Source organism: Giraffa tippelskirchi, chromosome 9 (genome assembly GCF_054371585.1).
Source record: "Giraffa tippelskirchi isolate mGirTip1 chromosome 9, T2T-mGirTip1v1.2.pri, whole genome shotgun sequence".
NCBI classification, from domain to species: Eukaryota; Metazoa; Chordata; class Mammalia; order Artiodactyla; family Giraffidae; genus Giraffa; species Giraffa tippelskirchi.
The window spans coordinates 137,596,654-137,609,716 of NC_137283.1; the positions used below are offsets into that span (position 1 = coordinate 137,596,654).

The window sequence follows — 13,063 nt, forward strand, 5'->3', positions numbered from 1 at the left end:
GGACAAAAATGACCACACCAGGAATTAGATTTAAGAAAATAACTGTGAACTAAGTAAATTGTGAACTAAGTAAAAAATATATTCACTACTGAAAGGAGTAACAGAGAACTCTAAGGTATAGAGAAGTTATAACTGCAGAGAGCACCTACTACTCCAAAGTTGAAGGAATAGTGAATAAAGAAGGAACCTGGAACCTACAGAGGAGGAGGTCCAGAGGCAGAGATTCAGACTTGTGGGGAGGAGGTGTGGTTGCCAGAGTGGCACACAGCAGGACCTTACAGGAGTAAAAGAACAGAGAATAAAAAGCACCTTCCCTCCCGTCCTTACAGCGCCCTCTATCGGCAGAGCCTACATCTAGCAAGCGTCAGTTAGTTCAGCCGCTCAGTCGTTGTCTGGTTCGTTGCTACCTTATGGACTGCAGCTACACCAGGCTCTCCTGTCCATCACCAACTCCCGGAACTTGTTCAGACTCATGTCCACTGAGTCGGTGATGCTATCCAACCATCTCATCCTCTATCTTCTGCTTCTCATCCTGCATTCAGTCTTTCCCAGCATCAGGATCTTTTCCAATGAGTCAGTTCTTCGCATCAGGTGGCCAAAGTTTTGGAGCTTCAGCTTCAGCATCAGTCATTCCAATGAATATTCAGGACTGATTTCCTTTAGGATGGACTGGTTGGATCTCTGTGCGGTCCAAGCCACTCTCAAGAATCTTCTCCAACACCACAGTTCAAAACCATCAATTCTTCGGCGCTCAGCTTTCTTCACAGTCCAACCCTCACATCCATACATGACTACTGGAAAAACCATAGCTTTGACTAGATGGACCTTTGTTGGCAAAGTAATGTCTCTGCTTTTTAATGTGCTGTCTAGGTTGGTCATAGTGTTTCTTCCAAGGAGCAAGCATCTTTTAATTTCATGGCTTCAGTCACCATCTGCAGTGATTTTTGAGCCCTCCAAAATAAAGTCTGTCACTGTTTCCATTGTTTCCCCATCTATTTGCCATGAAGTGATGGGATGGATGCCATCATCTTAGTTTTTTGAATGTTGAGTTTTAAAACAAGGCTTGCCTAGTAGCTCACTTGGTAGAGAATCTGCCTACAATACAGGAAACCCCGATTCGATTCCTGGGTCAGGAAGATCCCCTGGAAAAGGGATAGGCTACCCATTCCAGTACTCTTGGGCTTCCCTTGTGGCTGAGCTAGTAAAGAATCCACCTGCAGTGAGGGAGAACTGGGTTCGATTCCTAGGTTGGGAAGATCCCCTGGAGAAGGACTTGTATGTACAAAATGTTAAATCCTAAAAATGTTCCAGCAAGCGAACCGTGCTCAAAAGTTGACATAGTTTGGAGCTGAGAGACAATGAATTAATAACGACATAATTATCTCTGAATATATTCTATAAATAGCCTGCCTTCGTTTTTTTTAGTCCTTTCACCTTACTTGAATTAATTAAATTTCATTGTGGACTTTCTACCCCTATTTACTTCTGCACTCTCTTTAATTCTAGAATCTTTAAAAATGGCTAGTGTACTTTCGCTCTTTGTTCAGTTCAGTCACTCAGTCGTGTCCAACTCTTTGTGACCTCATGGACCACAGCACGCCAGGCCTCTCTGTCCATCACCAACTCCCGGAGTTTATCCAAACTCATGTCCATTGAGCTGGTGATGCCATCCAACCATCTCATCCTCTGTCGTCCCCTTCTCCTCCTGCCCTCAATCTTTCCCAGCATCAGGGTCTTTTCAAATGAGTCACTTGTTCGCAACAGCTGGCCAAAGTATTGGAGTTTCAGCTTCAACATGAGTCCTTCCAATGAACACTCAGGACTCATCTCCTTTAGGATGGACTGGTTGGATCTCCTTGCAGTCCAAGGGACTCTTAAGAGTCTTCTCCAACACCACAGTTCAAAAGCATCAATTCTTCGGCCCTCAGCTTTCTTTATAGTCCAACTCTCACATCCATACATGACCACTGGAAAAGCCATAGCCTTGACTAGATGGACCTTTGTTGGCAAAGTAATGTCTCTGCTTTTTAATATGCTGTCTAGGTTGGTCATAAATTTCCTTCAAGGAGGAGGCATCTTTTAATTTCATGGCTGCAATCACCATCTGCAGTGATTTTGGAGCCCCCCAAAATAAAGTCAGCCACTGTTTCCCCATCTATTTGCCATGAAGTTATGGGACCAGATGCCATGATCTTAGTTTTCTGAATGTTGAGCTTTGAGCCAACTGTTTCACTCTCCTCTTTCACTTTCATCAAAAGGCTCTTTAGTTCTTCTTCACTTTCTGCCATAAGGGTGGTGTCATCTGCATATCTGAGGTTATTGTTATTTCTCCCGGCAATCTTGATTCCAGCTTGTGCTTCATCCAGCCCAGCATTTCTCATGATGTACTCTGCAGATAAGCTAAATAAGCAGGGTGACAATATACAGCCTTGACGTACTCCTTTTCCTATTTGGAACCAGTATTTTGTTCCATGTCCAGTTCTAACTGTTGCTTCCTGACCTGCATACAGGTTTCTCAAGAGACAGGTCAGGTGGTCTGGTATTCCCATCTCTTGAAGAATTTTCCACAGTTTCTTGTGATCCACACAGTCAAAGGCTTTGGCATAGTCAATGAAGCAGAAATAGATATTTTCCTGGTACTCTCTTGCTTTTTCGATGATCCATCGGATGTTGGCAATTTGATCTCTGGTCCTCTGCCTTTTCTAAAACCAGCTTGAACATCTGGAAGTTGACGGTTCACGTATTGCTGAAGCCTGGCTTGGAGAATTTTAAGCATTACTTTACTAGTGTGTGAGATGAGTGCAATTGTGCGGTAGTTTGTGAAGAAGGCAATGGTAACCCACTCCAGTCCTCTTGCCTGGAAAATCCCATGGACAAAGAAGCCTGGTAGGCTACAGTCCATGGGGTTGTGAGGAGTTGGACACGACAGAGCGACTTCACTTTCACGCACTGGAGAAGGAAATGGCAACCCACTCCAGTATTCTTGCCTGGAGAATCCCAGGGACAGAGGAGCCTGGTGGGCTGCCATCTATGGGGTCGCACAGAGTCGGACACGACTGAAGTGACTTAGCAGCAGCAGCAGCAGTGCGGTAGTTTGAGCATTCTTTGGCATTGCCTTTCTTTGGGATTGGAATGAACACTGACCTTTTCCAGTCCTGTGGCCACTGCTGAGTTTTCCAGATTTGTTGGCATATTGAGTGCACCACTTTCACAGCGTCATCTTTTAGGATTTGAAATAGCTCAACTGGAACTCCATCACCTCCACTAGCTTTGTTCATAGTGATGCTTCCTAAGGCCCACTTGACTTCACATTCCAGGATGTCTGGCTCTAGGTGAGTGATCACACCATCGTGATTATCTGGGTCTTGAAGATCGTTTTTGTACAATTCTTCTGTGTATTCTTGCCACCTCTTCTTAATATCTTCTGCTTCTGTTAGGTCCCTACCATTTCTGTCCTTTATTGAGCCCATCTTTGCATGAAATGTTCCCTTGGTATCTCTAATTTTCTTGAAGAGATCTCTAATCTTTCCCATTCTATTGTTTTCCTCTATTTCTTTGCATTGATCGCTGAGGAAGGCTTTCTTATCTCTCCTTGCTGTTCTTTGGAACTCTGCATTCAAACTCTCCAACTCTGCATTCAAATGAATCAGAGTAAATTGGAAGTGGTCAAACAGGAGATGACAAGAGTGAACATCAACATTCTAGGAATCAGTGAACTAGGATGGACTGGAATAGGTGAATTTAACTCAGATGACCATTATATCTACTACTGTGGGCAGGAATCCCTTAGAAGAAATGGAGTAGCCATCATAGTCAACAAAAGAGTCCGAAATGCAGTACTTGCATGTAATCTCAAAAACAACAGAATGATCTCTGTTCATTTTCAAGGCAAACCATTCAATATCACGGTAATTCAAGTCTATGCCCTGGCCAGTAACACCAAAGAAGCTGAAGTTGAACAGCTCTATGAAGACCTACAAGACCTTCTAGAACTAACACCCAAAAAAGATGTCCTTTTCATTATAGGGGACTGGAATGCAAAAGTAGGAAGTCAAGAAACACCTGGAATAACAGGCAGATTTGGCCTTGGAGTACAGAATGAAGCAGGGCAAAGACTAATAGAGTTTTGCCAAGAGAACGCACTGGTCATAGCAAATACCCTCTTCCAACAACACAAGAGAACACTCTACACATGGACATCACCAGATGGTCAACATCGAAATCAGATTGATTATATTCTTTGCAGCCAAAGATGGAGAAGCTCTATACAGTCAGCAAAAACAAGACCAGGAGCTGACTGTGGATCAGATCATGAACTCCTTATTGCCAAATTCAGACTGAAATTGAAGAAAGTGGAGAAAACCACTAGACCATTCAGGTATGACCTAACTCAAATCCCTTATGACTATATAGTAGAAGTGAGAAATAGATTTAAAGGACTAGATCTGATAGACAGAATACCTGATGAACTATGGATGGAAGTTCATGACATTGTACAGGAGACAGGAAACAAGATCATCCCAAGGAAAAGAAATGCAAAAAAGCAAAATGGCTGTCTGAAGAGGCCGTACAAATAGCTGTGAAAAGAAGGGAAGCGAAAAGCAAAGGAGAAAAGGAAAGATATGCCCACTTGAATGCAGAGTCCAAAGAATAGCAAGGAGAGATAGAAAGCCTTCCTTAACGATCAGTGATGTTAGTTTCTTTTATATTTAAAGGAGGAACATAGCACATGCTCTCATAATTTTTCATACTATTTGCTCTGGCTGGAATGCTTATTGCCTACATTGTCCACCTATTAAAAGTAAGTCAAAAGATAAAAATTTCCAGTTATAAAACAAACAAGTCCCATGCATTAATGTATAGCATGATGACTATGGTTAATAATAATATATTGCATATGTGAAAGTTGCCAAGAAGAGCAGATCTTAAAAGTCCTCATAATCATAAGAAAAAAGTTCTTGTAACTGTTAATGATGACAGAAAGCTTCCCAGGTATCTCAGTGGTAAAAAATCCACCTGCCAATGCAGGAGATGTGGGTTCAGTACCTAGGTTGGGAAGATCTCCTGGAGAAGGAAATGGCAACCCACTCCATTATTCTTGCCTGGGGAATCCCATGGACAAAGGAGCCTGGCAGGCTACAGTCTATGGGGCTGCAAAAAATCGGACAGAACTTCATGACTAAACAGAAACGACATGGGTGGCAGAAGTTAACTAGACTTATAGTGATCATTTTGTAGTATACACAGATATCAATCATTATGTTGTACACATAAAACTACTATTATGTTATATATCAGTTGTATCTCAGTAAAAAAATGCCTGTTTCTTTTGTCATGTTTCCCTGTCACCTCTCCTTTGACATGATCCCTGATTTCCCAGAGTAGGGAATTCCTCTGAATATAAACTGCTCAGAGACTGAGCAGTTTATAAACAATAAAAATTTATTTTTCATAGTTCTCAGTTCAGTTCAGTTCAGTTCAGTCGCTTAGGCCTGTCTGACTCTTTGTGACCCCATGGACCGCAGCACGCCAGGCCTCCCTGTCTATCGCCAACTCCCCGAGTTTATCCAAACTCATGTCCATTGAGTCGGTGATGCCATCCAACCATCTCATCCTCTGTCGGCCCCTTCTCCTCCCGCCTTCAATCTTTCCCAGCATCAGGGTCTTTTCAAATGAGTCAGCTCTTCACATGAGGTGGCCAAAGTATTGGAGTTTCAGCTTCACCATCAGTCCTTCCAATGAACACTCAGGACTCATCTCCTTTAGGATGGATTGATTCACAGTTCTAGAGCCTGGAAAGTCCAAGATCAAGGTGCTGACCGATTTGATATCTGGTGAGGTTCCACTTCCTGGTTGCTATTTTGTTTCTGTGTCCGCACATGACAGAGGGGGCAAGGAAGCTCTCTGGAGCCTCCTTAAAAGGGCACTAATCCATTCATGATTTTTTTTTATCTTCATGACCTGATCACCCCCAAAGGCCCAATCTCCAAATACTGTCACCTTGGGCATTAAGATTTAACATATGAATATTGGAGTGGGGGGAGGCAGAGATGCCGACATTCAGTCTCTAGCAAGTACCTTGAGAGTAATGATGGTGGCTGTTCATCTTTATATTTCCAGTATCTGTCAAATGCTCTATAGACAACCGGCACTAACTAATTTTATCTTGACTGAATTTTGTTCTTTCTGTATCGCTCAGAAAATGTCAAAGCCTCTGTAAAAATTCTTAAAAACTCAAAACCTCCTTACCACTAGTTTTTACTTTAATCTATACTTCTTAGAAATTCAAGAACTTTAATTTCTTAAGCACATTGAAAATTTCTTGGAAAAAACACAACTAAGTTTACTAATAAACACTGATCCTTAATTACTGAGCTCATTCTACTGGAAGAAAGTCTTGATTAAACTGGCTTAAAGCCACTGGGAACTTAGCTGGGAGTAATGAGAGAGGACAGATGTGGGTGCTCTGGGCTGACTGCTGGTCTAATGTATGCTGGACACTCTTGTTGCCCTGGAATGATCACCACATTCTGTCTTTGCTCTCTGAGTCATAGCTACTCATTTCTTTTCTCTTGAGATTTGGGCATCTGAATCTTCCTCCCATGACCCTTCTTCACCCTGTTTATAAAGTTAAACTGTTTATGCCCAACCTCTAGTTTTTCTTGTAGTAACTCCAGTACTCTTACAGAATTGAGGCCCAGTTGTGTTCTTTCTAGCCTCTTTTCTGAGAAACTACAGCAATTCTTCTAATCTTATTCTAGCTGCAGAGGCCCTGACTTTTATGGTCAGATTAGTGTCAGACTTTATTTTTTTGGGCTCCAAAATCACTGCTGATGGTGATTGCAGCCATGAAATTAAAAGACGCTTACTCTTTGGAAGGAAGGTTATGACCAACCTAGATAGCATATTTAAAAGCAGAGACATTACTTTGCCAACAAAAGTACATCTAGTCAAGGCTATGGTTTTTCCAGTGGTCATGTATGGATGTGAGAGTTGGACGGTGAATAAAGCTGAGCGCTGAAGAATTGATGCTTTTGAACTGTGGTGTTGGAGAAGACTCTTGAGAGTCCCTTGGACTTCAAGGAGATCCAATCAATCCATCCTAAAAGAGATCAATCCTGGGTGTTCATTGGAAGGTCTGATGTTGAAGCTGAAACTCCAATACTTTGGGCACCTCATGCGAAGGATTGACTCATTGGAAAAGACCCTAATGCTGGGTAGGATTGGGGGCGGGAGGAGAAGGGGACGACAGAGGATGAGATGCTTGGATGGCATCACTGACTCGATGGACATGGGTTTGGGTAGACTCCGGGAGTTGGTGATGGACAGAGAGGCCTGGCGTGCTGCAATTCATGGGGTCGCAAAGAGTCGGACACGACTGAGTGACTGAACTGAACTATCTAGAAAATACACTTCAAATGTCATGCACTGATAATATCTTAGAAAAAGAACATGTACATGTGTGTGTTTTCTGCCCAACACCTCTCCCTTCTTATTGTGGTGAAAATGCATTGATTTTCTTATGGAAAAGAATGCCTCTCCCATTGCATGTTGGAGGGGATGTCAGTGAAAGAACTTTACCCTTTTAAAGTCAAGACATTAACACTTGAACTAAACAAGGACAATCAAACCTCTCTCTGGAAATTAAATCTTGAATGGAGTAACACAGTTGCTGATGACTAGACTGATGGCTATACTCCAAAGAGACAATTCATTAATTCTGACTACTGGATTATTGGAATTGTCCTGTTTCCTGTAGTATTCTAACCAGTGCTTGATTGTTCAGCTTTTTATTCCATTCTATGAATGACTTCATACCTTTGCAAGGAGCTTCCCTGGTGGCTCGCCAGAATCCTCCTGCCAATTCAGGAGACACAGGTATGATTCCTGGGTCAGGAAGATCCCCTGGAGATCTTGAACAACAAGGTTGAAATGGCAACCTTCTCCAGTATTCTTGCATGGGAAATCCCAAGGTGAGAGGAGCCTGGTGGTGGGCTACATTCCATGGAGTCTCAAAGCGTTAGATAGGACTTAGCAACTGAACAGCAACAACAACATGAGTGAAAGTTGGTCAGTTGTGTCCGACTCTGCGACCCAATGGACTATACAATCCATGGAATTCTCTAGGCCAGAATACTGGAGTGGGTAGCCTTTCCCTTCTCCAGAGGATCTTCCCAACCCAGGGATTGAACCCAGGTCTCCCACATTGCAGACAGATTCTTTACCAGCTGAGCTACTAGGGAAGCCCAACATACCTTAAATCATTTTTTTGTGTCCTTATATCAGACAGAGTTGGTTTACATACTAAAGCTCAAATTGAAAAATGCAAATTCTTGTTGCATTATTCTTGTTGCACTGTTCTTCCCAGCAACCGAGACCTAGTGTTGGAGTTCCAATGTCAACTATGCTGAGTGACCAATACTGAAACAATTGGGTTTTTCAATAGTTTCCCTATCTTCCCATGAGTGGGAACTGATGTAATTGATAGATGCCACGCTTTGCTCCAACAAGCTATATTTCTATGTGGTCAGCCCTTTTCTTGATGATAGATTTCCTAGATTGACTGATTCTTCAGATGAATTCAGTATCAGTCCAACCTTGTCCCACCTACTTCCATTATCTGAACAAACTTTTTTTTTCTAAGCTTTACTGAGGTATAACTTATGAATCATAAGATACACCTATTCTAAGTATATGGTTCAATGGTATGTATACATTGTATAATGATCACTATAATCCAGTTTTAGATCTTATACCAGTCTTGGTATATTTGCCATGGCACACTCATGGATCCTAACACCATGTACTTCACAGACCATAGCAACACCAGACTTAGGCACATTGCAGTCAGTCCTGGCAATCTGCTGGTGCCCTCAGAAATAACGTAAGGGGAAGGTGGCTGTGTGGTAGATTCAGAGGCAATTATTATGTTATTGAGGGAGCAATGTTGAGAGTCAAATAGAAAAAAACACTAGAAACCCCAAATGGGATCCAAATAATAGGAATCAGCAAGAAAGATAAGGTAGCAGGAAATAGGCCATATGGAAGAAATGCCATGTGGTCCAATTTACTGCTGCTGGACAAACTTGGCTGCTTTTAATGGATGTGGCATACATCTGTTTGATGATGCCATCTGATGCCTGGTACCCCTGATGTTTCAACTTCCCTTAATATGAATTTTTAACAAATGAGATTGAAAATATGAACATATATAACATTAGCCTTGGGACTAAGGTTGAAAAGTTTTTATTCTCACTCCTTCCCCATTCATTTTAAGGTGAACCTATATGTGAGAAAAATGGGTAATTTATATAAATAAAGTAATGATGATACTTTTTCCTGGCTCATATTATGTCACTTAAAAAATTATCTCCTGGCCTCATCTCAAACTTATGGATGAATGGCCCTATATAGGAGTATCAATAAATTCAGTTTGCAGATTTCTTAGATTGACTGTAGAGGACTGATATTGATCATAAGATCTGATATTGAAACGGAACAACTGAAGTGAACTTGGGAGGGAATAAAACTTTAATTTTTTCCCTTCCCCAGTAGTCTGTGCCATCAGAGATCATCTCTTCAAGGTGGCATAAGGTTGGATGGCCAACCTGGCCTTCCTGTTGCTTTTGTACATGGAGTTCTGAGTTTGTTTTTCGGCGATTTCAGCCCTGTGGCTACAGGAGATAAGGGTCGCCTTCAGGGCACACATAGAAGCTTTCAGGTCGTTTGCGTGGCACTTAATATTTGTCTAATTTAGTCTTTAATTTGACAAATACTTGTTGAATGCTAACCATGTGCCAACTCAGCACATGGCATACTTCAGTGAACAAAAAGGCAAAGGTACTTTTGTGGATCTAACGTTCTAGTATATAAATGAGTCTCCAATTTTAATACAGTTCTGGATTTATTTAAATTTATTCCAAAATAAATAATTAATGACAGCCCCTGCATGTTGCTGCTGCTGCTTAGTCGCTTGAATTGTGTCCAACTCTGTGTGACCCAATGGTCTGTAACTCACCAGACTCCTCTGTCCATGAGATTCTCCAGCAAGAATACTGGAGTGGGTTACCATGCCCTCCCCTGGGGGATCTTCCCGATGCAGGGATCGAACCGGGGTCTCCTGCATTGCAGGCAGATTCCTTACCACTGAGCCACCAGGAAAGACCAATAGCCCCTGCATAGCTATGCCCAACAAGCAGCTACTACATGACGTCAACCTATAGACACAACACCATCAAGTTGTTACTCAGATGAGACTCAAGCTTGGCAGGATGTCAGGAGTTCCATTCCTGTCAGTAAACAATGTCTGGAACTCATCTGTTGTCCTAAGCCTGCTGTTGAGTGAACCCGTGTAAACATCTATGTGGCCACCAGTAGTAAGCTTGTCGGTCCTGACTCCAGCCCCACTGTATACCTAGACTCTTGCCTCTGTTCTGCATTTGCACTTCATTTTTTGCTGGTAATGGATTGCAGCCCTGAACCCTGGCCAAATAGTCTGGCCAATAGTCTCAGAACCTCACTCGTCTTGCCAGCTCCTTCTCTCTGGGGGATCTGGATGATATCCTGATGTTCTCCTCTCTGCCGCCCACTGGCTGAGGACCTCTTACAAGCCAGACATCCCCTTCCTCTGCAAACATAAAACTGTCATCCATCGGATAATAACATTTCCCACATAACCATTCTCCAGTGCCATGCTCCCCCTCAGCACTTTGGAGATGATGACTATCAACATTCATCTGGACTGGACTCAAGTTTTTGAGTCCCCTTAGAAGCTGAAATTGGGGGGAGCTCTGTCCATCATGCTGGCCCTGCCCCCACAGTCTTGGCTTAGTCCTCTCTCTCCTACAGGTCTGCCGCTGGGGTTCTCTTCTGGATCTGCTGCCAAGGCCAGTGGGATCACAACATAAAAGAGTAAGAATTCACAGCAGCCTGTGGAGTCTGCTTTTCTAAACAGTTCTTTGTATTTTAATATATCTTAATCGTAGTTATCAATACCGTTTTATACTTTCTGTAGCAGATTAGCCCTCCTACAAAATAATGATTTTCAAAAGTTGTCTGAAGATTCAGATGCCGCACCAAACGTTTATACTTTTGTGCAAGCAGGATGGTCCTATTCCAGCATACCCGTGAGAGGACACATCAGTGTTTCTTCTAATTTCAGCAGTGATACATATTTATTAATCCTCCACTATGTTTATAGCACCATACCAGGTGCTGCTATAACTATTTTTCCTTTCCAGGAAAAATAGATTCGAATATGGAATAAGAAGCCCAAACTCATTAAACTGGCCTGACTTTGCTCCTTAAAAACTCAACATGCCATAGCTATGTGCTTAAATCTGAATAAAACAAGATGATGAAATGAAACATTATTTTGGGGGAGCCTGGTGGGCTACAGTCCATGGGGTCACAAAGAGATGGACACGACTGAGCAACTAACACAGCATATTACTGTATGAATAAATAGCCAAAATGAAAACTGTCTCTAAAAATCGTAGCATATATATGTGAAGACTGTATAAGTTACACAGTCCTCTGCTATTTTGTGACATGGTCAATTCAGAGTGTCTTACCATTAATCTTGAAGACATTTAAAGATGCTCACTTTTCCTTTGAAAGTATATATGTCTGACTTGCAACAAAAATCTCATAATATTTTACTTCTTTTTGATGTACTCTGTCAAATGATGTCTAGAATAAATCAACTTTAACTTTTTTAATTAAAAATAAATAAAATTTTAAAATATTGTTCCAGAGTTTTTAGCAGTTTTAACACATATTTACATTTTATAATGCTTCTGTTTAGTCGCTAAGTTGTATCCAACTCTTTGTAACCCCATGGACTATAGCCCGCCAGGCTCCTCTGTTCATGGGATTTCTCAGGCAAGAATGCTGGAGTGGTTTGCTATTTCCCTCCCACATGTTCTAATACTCTTACTATCATAAAGATAAATGAAGAGACATTTTTGTGTGTGTATAGGATTAAAACCAGGCCAATTGTTTCATGGTCAAACTTCTTTCAGAAGGCTTCTAATATTGAATTTTAATTGCATGCTTGAATAATTAGGACTTTTTGGTTTCTGTTTCTTAGATACTTCATTAGTGGAAAACAGATTGAAATGTGGGATGAACCAGAAAACAGATAAATCTCTTTAATGGTTTTACATATTTATGTGATGATATCTGAATTAGAAAATATCAGTCTTTTGATTCTGTCTTTAAATGTTACATCTGTGAACATACAAACCTACATGACTGTTACTTTCCAGGAAAAATGTCTTGTTCAAGTACTAATAAATGGTCCATGTTTTATATAATTATACTATTCCAGTGTGTTTCCTACAGTATTTTGCTCTGTAAGACTTTCTGACCCAAACATATATGGTTAAAGACATTATTATAAATCAAAGGATAGTTGCCTTGTAGAAGAAGGCATTTGATCTTGAATAGTGCCAGAAGCAAGTATATGAAAAATAGTATTACATAATTGACATTGCTGCAGATTAGTGAGCTAAACTTTCATGATAAAAGATAATTTCCACAGATCAGCAAAGATTCCTAGTTTCATTAATGATTCTCCCTTTTTAGTGAAAGCTTTGCTTTCCCCATAATTCAGTGGGGAAAGCTACTCATTCCCATATTGTCACATTTTACTCAATAATGTTAATTAGTAATAATTTTCTTGTTTGTTGAAGCATGTACTGTGAAGTTGAGATGCAGATTACTTTTTGTCCAATCAGACTATTAATAACTAGTGACATAAGACTGGGTCTTGATTATCAATTATCAGAGATAATACTAGCAAATGTTTTATTGACTTTATGTAAAACAAACCTCATGGAAGTTAATTAAGTCGAAGAATCCTTTAATAGGAACTGAAGCACCAACAGTTGATTGGCACTTACTGAGGTTCTCGCTGTATGTTTGGTATTTCACTAAAAAGCACATTATATTCTTTATATTTTATTTAATTCTCACTGTGAAGTATGTGCTGTTGTTATCCCTGTTTTAATGTTGCTGAATCTTTTGCTGCAAGGAAAAGTAGCATGTTTAAGGACAAGCA

At 41.0% G+C, this 13,063-nt stretch overlaps 1 protein-coding gene across 1 annotated transcript; it reads left to right on the forward strand.

Moving 5' to 3' along the window:
* The first annotated feature begins 3,641 nt into the window (after positions 1–3,641).
* LOC145521928 (protein CFDP2-like) lies at positions 3,642–12,146 on the forward strand. Its single transcript, XM_081530888.1, has 2 exons — positions 3,642–4,378; positions 12,092–12,146. Exons 1-2 carry the CDS (start codon positions 3,642–3,644, stop codon positions 12,144–12,146), a joined length of 792 nt encoding a protein of 263 aa, XP_081387014.1.
* The last annotated feature ends 917 nt before the right edge of the window (positions 12,147–13,063 follow it).

Bases quoted from the DNA above. Each gene is read 5' to 3' on its own strand.
- LOC145521928 (XM_081530888.1), top strand. From the start codon at position 3,642: ATGAATCAGAGTAAATTGGAAGTGGTCAAACAGGAGATGACAAGAGTG. The intron at 4,379-12,091 runs GTATGACCTAAC...TCTGTTTCTTAG, and splicing joins AAAACCACTAGACCATTCAG to ATACTTCATTAGTGGAAAAC.